Here is a 12859-nt window from a genome sequence, read left to right on the forward strand (position 1 = left end):
TTAACCTTGTGGAAGAAAAATCATCAAGGTTGGCAGTACACTATTTCACTGTTTTTTGATTTTAGCAGTGTTCCGTGTTCTAATTGAACTGTTCTGTGCTCGAAAGGTGGCAAGCTTATATTAGTGTTCTGTGGTGGCAAGGCAAAGGTGCATAGAAATCATAGAATAAAGAATAAAGTTTGAGAATGTTGGGTGCACGTCTAAAGAGCGAGCCCAAAATTTTCTTCTAGGAAGAGGGGAAGCACAGAAGATTCAAGATAACAAAAAAAAAAAAGATTTCAAAAATTTGAATATATTTCTATATTCTAAGCTTCAAAACATAACATAACCAAAGTTTTAAAAATTTCTGTGCTTGGTAATTATTTTGTTAATCGGTGCATATAAAAAAATTCAAACGGCATTGAGTCGTGTGAAAATGGCAATGAATTCTGCACAAGTGAAGGCTCAACAAATGCAGTCAAGTATGAATAAAGGAAATGCCAGTGCACCCGGTACTATGAACTCAAACGGTACAGGATGGCCAAAAAGAAGAGCCTCTGATAGCTATACCCCTTCAGTTACAACAGCAATCAATAAAATCGTCAATTTGTAAGTTAGAAGATGATTCATTAAAATTTGTTTCAACTCGATCTTTTTATCCAGTATCAGAAACGTTGAAAATATTTTTTGTCTGTTCACTGGTCTCTAATAATATGGGATAAACATGAAATTGTTTTGCTCACTACTCCTTATTTGAATATGACGTAATGTTTGTTGTAGTTCAACGTCTTATAGTCGGTCAAGCAGCGATCAGATTACTGAGCAAAAAGATATAGGACACACAGAAAATATTATCAATGACTGGGAGAGATAGACATCTTCCAATTGTAGACAGTTTCTTGAACTCGCTGAAGCGACTTTCATGGCAATAGAAGTATCAGCCGATTGATTAGATCAATGTTTATTGTAGGCATATAGTGCTCATATTAGTGTGGTGTGTTATGGTCTGCTTCACCAGACAAAAAATTGTTATCACATTCTAGTAACTGCTGTGGAAGTGAAAGATGCTCATCCCTTTCAATTACACTTGAAAGTTTGAGTTTACGATGACAAATTGGCTAGCTCAATTCAGATCGTAACACTTGTCGATATTCATATCGTCGGGTGATATGTATCCTCATTGTTTGAGTTTACATTTGTTGTTTTTTAGGTATCCTCTTACTAACTACACATTCGGTACGAAAGAACCTCAATTTGAAAAAGATCCAAGTGTACCTGCAAGATTTCAGAGAATGAGAGATGAATTTGTAAAAATAGGTATGCGAAGGAGTGTCGAAGGAGTTTTATTAGTTCATGAGCATTCTTTACCTCATGTTCTGCTCCTACAACTGGGCACAACATTTTTTAAACTACCTGGCGGTGAACTAAATCCTGGGGAAGATGAAATTGAAGGACTGAAAAGATTACTAACTGAGGTATATATACATGTCATACTAGAAGTAACTATGTTGCTATTTTTGTGGCATGGAAATGAAAATATTTAGTTTTTAAATTCATAATTGTGAATTAGTTGTTATAATTTTGATGTTCATCCTTTTATCTCTTAATTTTTCATTCCTTGAAATGTGCCTTTTTATATAATAATATCTTCAAAGTATAATCATTGAGATTTGTAAAGTTTGAATCACACAAAACTTGAATAATTCTGAAGATTATTCATTGGGTGTTCTTATAAAAGGTATAACAGATTTCACTATAATGAGCATTTATTTGCTATTATTCATAAAATAAGAAATATTGAAAATATTAGATGAAAGAAAATCAAATGAAGTATGGTCTCTTTCTATTGATACTGAATAACACCAAAAATGAGTGTTTATTTTAGTTAGTGGATATTTTCATTAGTGAGATTCAATATGTTTTTAAGTGTATAGAGATATACATATAGCAAAGCATTGAATAACTCAAAGAGATTCACATTTAAGGCTGTATTATGGTGGGACAATTTTTCAAAATTAAATGGGTTATGTCATCATTTATGAGAAGCTTTCCTGGTATGTGATTGTGGGAAGGTGATTATCCATGTAGTTGCTTTGAATTACATGGTTATTACTCAATACAGTATCTAGTTTCATTGCTTTTATCTCATACTTATTGTGAATTCAAGTGAATATGAGTCTGCCCTAAAAATCGGTGATATTAAAATATCAACACCCAGTAAAAATTGGAATATTTTAATCATTTTCGGTTCACATGTTTCATGTGGTGAGATAACTAAAATACGTTCTTGTATAATATTGTTTCATTAATATTTTATCCCAGTTTTTGTACCTTTCAACAAAATAATCTTAGAAGGTGAAATTCACTGTTCATTCGGACAGTGATTGCCATTAAGACTCATTATGAACGCACCATAGTAACACATACATTCGTTTCATATCGTTAGGACCGCGGGGGTGCGATCATTGATAAGAACAGTGACATTGGTCATATATTTGAGCAGACTTACACCGGGCTTCATAAAGCTTGATCGGGGAATCAACGCTTGATTGACGAATGGGCGTCAATTTGTTTTCAATAGATAATTCAGTCATGATCATTCAGAATATCATTCTCGCATGAAATGGTGTTTATACGTCCATTCAATTATTCTCAATTGCTACTTCTTCACTAAATTCAGAAATGAAGGGTTTCAGTGATTTTGTTTTAGAAATCGAGTCAAATCGTTTATCGGACAATCAGAGTTTTATGAAAGCCAATGTTAGACTTACAACATTTTTTGAAATTTGCTTATCTTAGCCTGATAAGCATGTTATCCAAGATTGGCAACTCGGTAATTTTTCTTGGACCAACAAAGGAACTCTTGAACACCTCCCATCGTCAATTCACTGCCTTAACTCAAAATTGCGCAATGGCGCAGCGATGTCCAGGGCTCTTAATGAACAACGAACAAGATTCGAGTGTGCCACATCCGCGCTCTGAAGATTTTAACATAAAAGACTGTCAGATCTCGATTTCGCACAATCGAGTTGAACTCACATATTTGGGATTATAACCCAGTTAAACATCGGAATAGGGAATACTCCTTCTGACGAAAATGATGTATTTTTTACGAAATATCTTTGAAACGACACATTTTGAAATAACCATTTCAACCGTTTCCCAAAAAAAATTATTTTAAGCACTTAAAAATGAAAAATAAAAATGGGTATTTAAAGTTTAAAGCGTTGTGTGAGAATTGCACAAGCTGGCAACATCGACTGAAATATGCCTTGATAATAAAGGACAACAAATGCATTATCTTGATGAGATAGACAAAGATAGCTGTTTATGAAGTCTGCGACGAACGAGGCAGGTCGTAATATTTTATGGGATTTTTATGGGTGGTTGCAGTTGAAGCTCGCCAGTAAGCACGCGCCTGTAGATCAACAGCTGTTATTTTATAAACAAGCTGATCGGACATTGTTCTTTTCATTGTCTTGTATGCGCTGTTGCCAAATCGTAAACTCCGCACAAAGCGATTTAAATTTCAAAACCCCATATTTGAAGGATGATTTTGAATAGTTTCCGCGGTGAATTTGAAGAAATCATGAATGAAACTCATAATTATTCAGTTTAAACTTGCATATGCAGTGATAACCCAAATTGAGGAGAATTCCCCATTGTGCCTAACCAACATATGACACTGGCCCAAATCTGCAAAGTAAATATGTTTTGATATCGAGAGCCTCATCAGGCTCCGATATTCGTTATCGTTAGTGCCGAAATACAAACAAGGTTTAATTTTATCTCGCACTCACCACTCGCGTTTAGAGGAGTAAACAACAATTTTGTCAATTTGCGCCGTTGAGCTAGCGCATTTCAAAGAAGGGTACTTCGGCGCAATGAGTGTAGAGTGGGAGCTCGGCGTAGAGCAGTGTTACACGTCTCTATTTTGTACCCGAAATTATTGAAATATTCCAACTAATTGGTGACCTTATTTTAAAATCACTCGTTATATATTTTCTCTGGTCTGTTAGTTAATTCTATTCTTTATAAAACAAGTGAATCAGAATAAATAGTTCACCTTATCAATATTGAAAATTTTTTCAATATCGATGGGATTAATTCAAAATTAGAGTGTTGTGCTTTTATTTTCAGATATATTTAGACTTTATGTAGCTTCTTATGGCTCTTCTTATAAATACTTAAGTGACATACCAACTGTCCATTTAACAAAGCACCTTCAGGCTATCAAGTACTTGATCAGCCAATATTTTAATTTTAAAACTCACTTTTAAAGAATAACCATTGATGAATATTCAAAAATTGGTATGTTATCTCACAACTTTTCAATTACGTTTCCTCAATTTAGGATTTAATTCCTACCACCAAATGTTTATCCAATGCTCGACTGATATCAATTAAAATAACTCTCGTTATTTTTGCAAAAATTGATTTAATTATTCATTTCACTACTTATCTCATATTTCAAATTTATAGAAGAATACTTGAACAGGTCAATTTTTATTTTGATTTTCGTAAATTTTCATTCACATGCATTATCTATAAGGGGTGGAAGATTTCGATACCAACTTGAAAATGGATAGACATTTTGTTATTGAGGATGATTTTTTTATCAACCTTTATTTATTATAGGGATGGAATCGAATTCCAATTCGTACTTTTTTCATGTATTTCGAGGTCAATGACGTACACTTTTTGATGGGGTAGTAATTGATCTAGAATTTCTAGGTTTTGTTTATGCAAATTACGGTGATAGTTAGTGGCTAGCTTGTTTGTTACATACAGGATGCCCCGAAATTGTGTTGAACAAATTTAATGGTATATTTTACGTCAAAGAATCGGACGAAATTTCAAATGAAGCTATCGGAAAGGCTCTGTTTTCGAAATACAGGCTGTTGAAGTAAATTTCCTGAAGGTATAGAAGGTGTTATCAGACAATGAAGTCATAGTGTAATTATAAACGTAAAAATAAAAGATCTTCGATGGTATATTGTTGAAATTATGTTAATAGTAAATGTTTGAATGATGAACCAATGTTTTTAGAAGATTAGACATAACAGTCAAAAGCTTGAAATATCAATTAAGAATAAAAAACAATCTTTGGCTTCATTTTTTCTTGATAATATTCTACACATATCCACTTAAAAGTTGAGAACCAAACCATTATCAATTTCCAATGTTTGAAAAAGTTCAAAAGTCATCCTCATATCAACAATAAAATGATGTGTTTTGTTTGTGATTTTTAATGTTGAATTTGTATTTCCTTTTCTAGATGTTAATCGCTCGATTTTTCTTCTAGAATATATTTTATGTTCAGAGCCATTTTGAAAAAGGTTATTACAGAATTTTCTGTTTCCAATCTTTAAACAACAATGTGTATTTTCAAGATACACGTCTAAGAATTTCTCAGAACTATTTTATTGTTTCGAAAGTACTTGTATCTACACACTTATTGTTCTAGAATGAAATGTTTAGTTGTGAATAAAGACGAGTTGAAGTATTGAATTATTAATAAGTTCTTGAGCGATCAATTCGGAGAATTATCAACAGAAAGACTGCGTCATTGATTGACAAAACAAAACCATAATATTATTATGAATATTTCAAAACAAATGAAGCAGCAATGTTAAGAATCTTACTCTCAAGACAATTTAGTAGATTATCAACCTCTGATTCAATATTTCGAATGAGTTAGTTTTCTAATTTGGGTTACGCGTACAAGCCATATCGTATCCATTAGCTTATTAGCTATCAACAGGGGGTAATAGATATTTTCCCAAAAAGCCAGGAAAGTCATAATTTCTGCACGTGACTGCTGTTGACCGAATGACGGGAAGCGGAGTTCTAGCAAGCAGTGTTTGTTCGTAGAGTGGTTCGCAACGGTTGTGAACTGTTCAGAGCAAGCGCAATTCCATTTTAGGGTAGTGAAAATCCATTTGTGCTTGCTCTGTACAGTCCACAACCGTGGTGAACCACACTACGAACTATTATCTTCTCGTACCAGTGCGGGAAAGAGAAACTTTCGAAACTGAAATGAGTGCGGGAAAAAAGTTAAAAACGCACGGGATTAGAAACTTTTTTCTACTTATTCAGTATTTATGTTCTTAGTGTGAGTGTTACTGCTGCTGTTGCTTTAATCGTCTTTCTTAACTGTTATTCACTTCTCAAACACCAATAAATCTAAAATGAGTATTTTACCATACAAAATCATAATAGTGTCTTCAGGTGGGTGAAAGTACTTGATAGCGAAATTCATGTAGTGGTAAACAACTTATCCTATCAAAAATAATGTAGTTGAGTTTTTTCGGTGTGATTATGATTATGATTTCATAGATGTATCAATTCAATCAATATTTGAAGATCGCAAATTTTGCGAAAGATTTTAGCTTTGACGCAGACCAACAATTTATATCGCCATAGATCCATTCGAAAACAACTTACTGGTTTTTGGAAGCCCATTTTATTTTGTCTGGATACGTCGAGCAAAATTGCCGCATTTGCTTATGAAAATTCAAGAGCGTTGGCCTAAATATGATCAAAAAGTGTGGTGCGCTACATATAGCGCACCTGTAAACCTCATAAGGTTTACAGGTGTTTGAAAAAACTGCCTTAAATGCGATTACAGCGCCACAAATCACACAGCCACCGAAAGAATGAATTTATCGCAAAAGGAGGAGTGCCAATATATGCACTTTGTTAATTAACCTAGTTAGGATTTCTTTCTTCACGTTATATGGGTTTATGAAAAATTGTTTTCACCAATTAGAATAATCCCAAAGCTATTTCAAACAATTCTTCCGCAGACTTTCGGCAGGAGCGATGGTCCAAAACAGGAATGGCTGGTTGAAGACATCATTGGTAACTGGTGGAGGCCAAACTTCGAACCACCTCAATATCCATATATTCCTCCACATATCACCAAACCCAAGGAACACAAGCGTTTATTCCTAGTTCAACTTCAAGATAAAGGTAAGAAACATTGAAATCAAAAATGATCCCTAACAAAACAAATGATGAGAGGTTATAATTATAAATGTAAGTTGGTTCAGTATACTAATAAGTGTAGAGGTGGATGGCGTTGAAGACCAACGGCCGCTTGTTCTCGAGATTTAATCGAGCTCGGTGGAACTGTTCGGTCTTGACGAAATTTTAACCGACCTCATCCTTTTTCGAAGGTAAATTTTCGACACGTGTATTATATCCCCAGAATGATCATAGATCTGAGTGTGATACATATTCTGAAAGAGCAACTCTTAATTATAATAAATCTAGAAGTTCTATCATGCTCGGTGGAACCGTTCGGTCTTGACGAATTTTTAACTGATCCCATCTTTTTGGAAACATTTCGAATGACGACTTTCGATACGCGTATCTCCCAGAAGAGTCATCGTAGATCTAAATGTGTCGTCGTTATTGAGATATTACACAACATTTAAAGAAGAGAAATCCTTCGATGGGGTGTTAACGGAATGATCTCATAAATGGCTTCGTTTGTAGCTCATTGTAGTAGTCATTATCCTTTACCAATTGCAGGAACAGTAATGTAAATTATTGTCCTTTCTTGTCATTAATGTTAAAGTGAGTTCAAATGTGTATTTGCTTCTCTTCCAAATCATATTGGCATTTTTATTATTGTGAAATTAAAATTGACGAGAGATGAAACATCCTTTATTATTAACTTGTTTATTTTCAGCTCTTTTTGCTGTACCGAAAAATTATAAACTTGTAGCGGCGCCACTTTTCGAGCTTCATGACAATTCCCAAGGATATGGACCAATTATATCAACATTGCCACAGGCACTCTGCAGGTATTTATTTAGATTCTTATGATCCCATGAGATAAGATGAGTAGATAGAGTAGATGGAGTGTATTTTTCGAACTTAGTAATCGTTAGTATATTTCGAATTAGCTGATAAAACAGGGTAATTTTCTTAAATCCGAACTCTTTACACGATCATAATAGGAGGACATTGATTATATGAGAGCCATAACTATGATATCTAGCCTTCTCCGTTATCTACAATGGCTAAAATTGGAATATTGATGTTAGTTACTTGTTCAAGTTGAACTGGCAATTAGAACTTAAGTTTTCCTATTAGCCTACTCCGCTCAGCGTCGTTCGGTCAACTGCAGCAAACCCAAAAAACTGAAGCAAGAACTTTTCCAGCAGATTTTTGGACACGAAGCTCCTTAGGTCTTGGAGAACCAGATTGTCGTCATCCCATCGATTGTCGCTTTGTTTCTGGATCGTAGAAATGTACCCAATTCTCATCCATAGTAACAATTCGGTTTAAGAAGTCTACATCGTTTTCAAATCGAGCACAGATCGAACGCGGTGCTTCTACCCTTGCACGCTCTTGGTCAACATTCAAACATTTGGGGATCCATTTTGCAGCAATTTTTCTCATGTCCAAATTGACGTTAACTATATGATGAATGCGTTCGTATGAAATATTCAATGCTTCAGATATCCGTTTTAGCCCAATTCGAAGGTCTGATAAAATCATGTCATGAACTGCATCGATATTTTCGGGGACTGACACAGAAACTTACCTTGCCGATCGGTCCATCATCTTTAATGGAAGATGAAGCTTGCAGTCCAAATTTTCACGCTCGCATACGAAGGACATTGATTATCAAGAGTATTAAGCATATCTTCGTAAATCTGCTTACCTCTTAACCCTTTTAAATACAGGTACTCGATGATGGCTCGATACTCGATTTTTCGATTTTCGCAATTTGGGTGGACTTCTACTTTCTTTTAATTTATTGCGAACTCTGGTTTACTTTTTTGACCTCAAACTTCACACTGACCCTTCTAATGGGTTATTGTCCGTTGCTATGGTAACGCAATATTTTTTTATGCATGGAATTGGTTTGTGTTAACTAGATATCAATACATCCTCGTACGTCTACGTAAAGGTAAAGATTATGTTTCCCAAAGCCAATAAAACGGTTTACGATTCGATGGTTTGTAGTAGAGGGACGGGGAGAAAACACAATGCTTCAATTTGCCGACGTGTCGATCATATATTTCCGACCTTTCTCAGGGCTACAATAAAACTGCTTTATAGTTTACGTGGAAATGAAGTAGATTTTGAATGAATATCCTTGAACAGTTAACACCCATTATTCTCGTTTATTCCTCAATGGTTTTCGGTATACAGAAAGAAGCAAATAACTACCTCGTAATATATCTATTGTATCCTATAGCGTCTCAGATTTTTTACAACAATCAGTAATAACTTTTGAATCTTGGAAATATATTATTGAATCTGTCTACTTCAAATAGCAATAACTAATTCTTTCTAACTTTTTTCAGGTTCCAATTCAATTATATGTAGAATTTAACAGAGACTGTGTATATGGAGCGAATAACAAGAAAACGGTGGAAATCATACATGGAATATGAAGATACAATATATAGACATAGGTACATAAGGATAAACTTAATTTCTGATGGATACCTGTTTCTAATAAATTTGTAATTATATAATAGGCCGTTTTTAATTCAAACTATAATAGAAAGAATTTTTTGTTCAGAAGGACGTTAGGAATTCTAATCCATATTGGTATTTAAAATGAATATAAATTATATTTTTCGCACTCGTGTATTGAAATTTTTGAATTTGAATTTATGCATGATGAAAGAACTTGGATATAGGTTTTGAAGTGATTAATTGGAATTTTTCCAAGAACAAAGATTTTATGATATATTATCAAACGACTTCTTCACGACCTTGTATCATATCACTAAAATATATTTTTTATATTTGAGTAATTTCTTTCATTTTCCATTTATAATTTATTCGAAACAACAAAAATGATCAGCTTTTCTTGAAAGCTTGAGTTCCAAATGAACTCCTCTACTATTTTTCGAACATGTTTTAAATTGTTGAAACTTCCTCATTTCTAGCGCATGGACAGAAAAAGAATATAATAAATTTTAGATGAGTGGTATCCGTAAAAAAATATTCAATAAAATAGATCGAGAATCAACTACATTCTAAGACTGTCTTCACGAGAAAACATTTCTGCGTGTCTCGGGCTTTTGTTTCGAAGAAAATATGGGAAATCTGTACTATCTTTGGTGGCTACAAAAAAAAAACCCAATGGTCCTACGAACAATTAACCAATCCAAACATTCAAGGAAATTGGTTCTCGAAATTCATAAACACAGCGTGGGGCAGAAAGTTAGCTTTTGCCAGTAAGGATTGAGGATGAGTTTATGCAACAAATAAAATATAATAAGAATTCAAATAAAACAAGACAGGAAAGCTCTATTGGTTAATGGCCATCACATTATCGCTATTTGTCATCTGCCAATAGGGCTTCTTAATTTGTTTTATTCTTATTTTATTTCATTTCAAATCTAATATCCGAATCTAATAATCTGAAACAATATGGCCAACGACCAACGACTGATGTTAAACGTTCCAACTTCCAACAAAGGACTTTCGGGCATAATCGGCAATAACGTACTCTACCGATCGTACCTACCTACACTCGACGCATTACAGGAATACAGAAACTGTTCAGTAACTGTATATCAAATACTGCATTTTCAGAATTCAGAATCAAAAACTGAAGAATAATCATTGTACAAACTTTGCAGTAAGTATATCAAATACTGCGTTTTTGAAATGAAGAATTATAAATACTGAAACTGTGCAGTAACTGTATATCTTATAATGCATTTTTAAAATGCAGAAGCTGTACAGTAACTGTATATAAAAAACTGCATTTTCAAAATAAAAAAAGATTAATACAAAAACTGTGCAGTAAGTGTATATCAAATGCTGCCTTTTCAAAATGCAGAATTATCGATACAGAAACTATACAGTAACTGTCTTTTAAATATTCCATTTTTGAAATGCAGATTTATAAATACAGAAACTGTGCAGTGACTGTATATCAAAAACTGTATTTTTTAAATGCAGAATCATCAATACAAAAAATGTACAGAAACTGTATATCAAATACTGCATTTTAAAATGAAGAATTATCAATACAGAATCTGTAGGTACAGTAACTATATAGAAAAACTGCATTTTAAAAATGCAGAATTATCAATACAGAAGCTACGCAGTAACTGTATTTCGAATATTGCATTTTTGCAATGCAGAATTATAAATACAGAAACTGCGCAGTCACTGTATATCAAAAACTGCAATTTCGAAATGCAGAATTATCAAAACAGGCAAAGTACAGTAACTGTATATCAAATACATGCATTCTTTTAATGCAGATTTATCAATACAAAAACTGTGCAATCACTGTATATCAAAAATTGCATTTTTCAAATGCAGAATCATCAATACAGAAACTGTGCAGTTTCAGTACAGCAATCTCTGTGCTGCGCTCAGGAGGCACTTGTAGTGCAGTATCTGTACAGTTGCTGTACATTGTGTTTGTAGGGTTGCTGTATAATCCCATCTTTACTTACTAAAATTATTCATTAGAATCATATGTAAAATAGCCTTTGTAAAATTTCCTTTAGCTATCAGTATTATTATATTTTCGATTCAATACAAACACCTTATAACATAATCACGATCTTCCCGAAGTTTGAGTATGAAACAAAGCCGTTAAATTTAAATAGAAATTAGGGTACAGGTAAGTTACGACGTCAGCGGACCCGAATGCAGAAGCTTCCTCTGATATATGTATAATAATATTTTGAGGGTCTATGATAATGTGATATTTAAGGGTCTATTCATGCATCGTCGTCACTTTCATAATTTTTTATAATTATCACTCTTTTAATCTTAAAATCAAATTGAATCTATCCATTTCTCCAGGAACATTTATGCAGAGTTAAAAGAACTGACACTATTTGTGATATAATGCTAATGTATATGAGTGTTCTGTGATATTGACTACGACAATGACAATCATGCATAAATAGATCTTAACACTCGTAGCAGTAGCAGACTAGCAGTATAGCTCCACGGCGGGACTGCTAGATGTGGCGCTGCTACAATTCTTTTGAATTATTGTATGTAAGAAATGTATGTACTTCATGAAATATGAAGTTTAGTAGAAAGCTATTGCCTTCAATTTGACCCGATTTGAGTCAATAACTCTACCAGTAATAAATCTCTAAATTTCATCGACATAATATTTAATTTAATTTCTGAAATTTTCGTCTGGCTATATAACTTCTGAAATTTTCGATCGATTTAACTGGAAATTTAAATTTAGCTTGAAGTTGTTAGTTTCAATGTAACAGAACATTAGAATTTGACAAAAATGAGGACCGGCTCAGTGAGGCTTTATTTAACTTCAAACCCATATGAAAAACACTTTGTGTGTAGTTTTTTAATCATAATTTTAACATTTTCGTTACCTGCATGTATAATTGTCTCAAAATAAATGAATCATTGGGTTGCCCCACCTGTGAATCTTGTTTTATAAAAAATTGTTTTGTGGCCATACGTTCTGAGTCTTGATATCTACCCACTCAGGCATTGAAGTCTCCATGGATAATAATTCGTTCCCGTTTTGGAATTTTACTTAATGTAGCAACGAATGTTTCGTAGAAAGTGTCCTTTAAGTTGTCAGAGGAGTTCAAAGTGGGTGCGTATACTGCAATGATGTTCACAAACGTGTTATTTGCTGCAGGAAAGGAAAGCGTAGGGTCATTATACGTTCTGAGATGCCAACTGTGGATTTTCGGTTAGTTTGGAGACCAGGTCGTTCCTAATGGCAAAGCCTATGCTATGTTGTCTGATTTCGCCTTCCGGCAAGACTTTCCAGAAAAAAGTATACGCTTATTCTATCACTACCTTCGTCCGAAACGCGTGCCTCGCAACTATTGCAATGGATGTTCGTTGCAGTTCCTTATCGATTAGGTCGGTACGTCTTTTGGGT

General features: G+C 33.8%; 1 protein-coding gene across 1 annotated transcript; it reads left to right on the top strand.

The window, feature by feature from the left end:
- The first annotated feature begins 313 nt into the window (after positions 1-313).
- LOC123312050 (cleavage and polyadenylation specificity factor subunit 5-like) lies at positions 314-9763 on the top strand. The gene is made up of 5 exons (XM_044896248.1): positions 314-588; positions 1190-1454; positions 6789-6954; positions 7679-7793; positions 9309-9763. The coding sequence occupies exons 1-5, from the start codon at positions 416-418 to the stop codon at positions 9328-9330; spliced, it is 741 nt and encodes a 246-aa protein (XP_044752183.1). The 5' UTR covers positions 314-415; the 3' UTR covers positions 9331-9763.
- Positions 9764-12859: the final 3096 nt, after the last annotated feature.

This window comes from Coccinella septempunctata, chromosome 1, assembly GCF_907165205.1.
Source record: "Coccinella septempunctata chromosome 1, icCocSept1.1, whole genome shotgun sequence".
Lineage (NCBI taxonomy): Eukaryota > Metazoa > Arthropoda > Insecta > Coleoptera > Coccinellidae > Coccinella > Coccinella septempunctata.

Bases quoted from the DNA above. Each gene is read 5' to 3' on its own strand.
- LOC123312050 (XM_044896248.1), top strand. From the start codon at position 416: ATGGCAATGAATTCTGCACAAGTGAAGGCTCAACAAATGCAGTCAAGT. The intron at 1,455-6,788 runs GTATATATACAT...ATTCTTCCGCAG, and splicing joins TGAAAAGATTACTAACTGAG to ACTTTCGGCAGGAGCGATGG. The intron at 7,794-9,308 runs GTATTTATTTAG...AACTTTTTTCAG, and splicing joins TTGCCACAGGCACTCTGCAG to GTTCCAATTCAATTATATGT.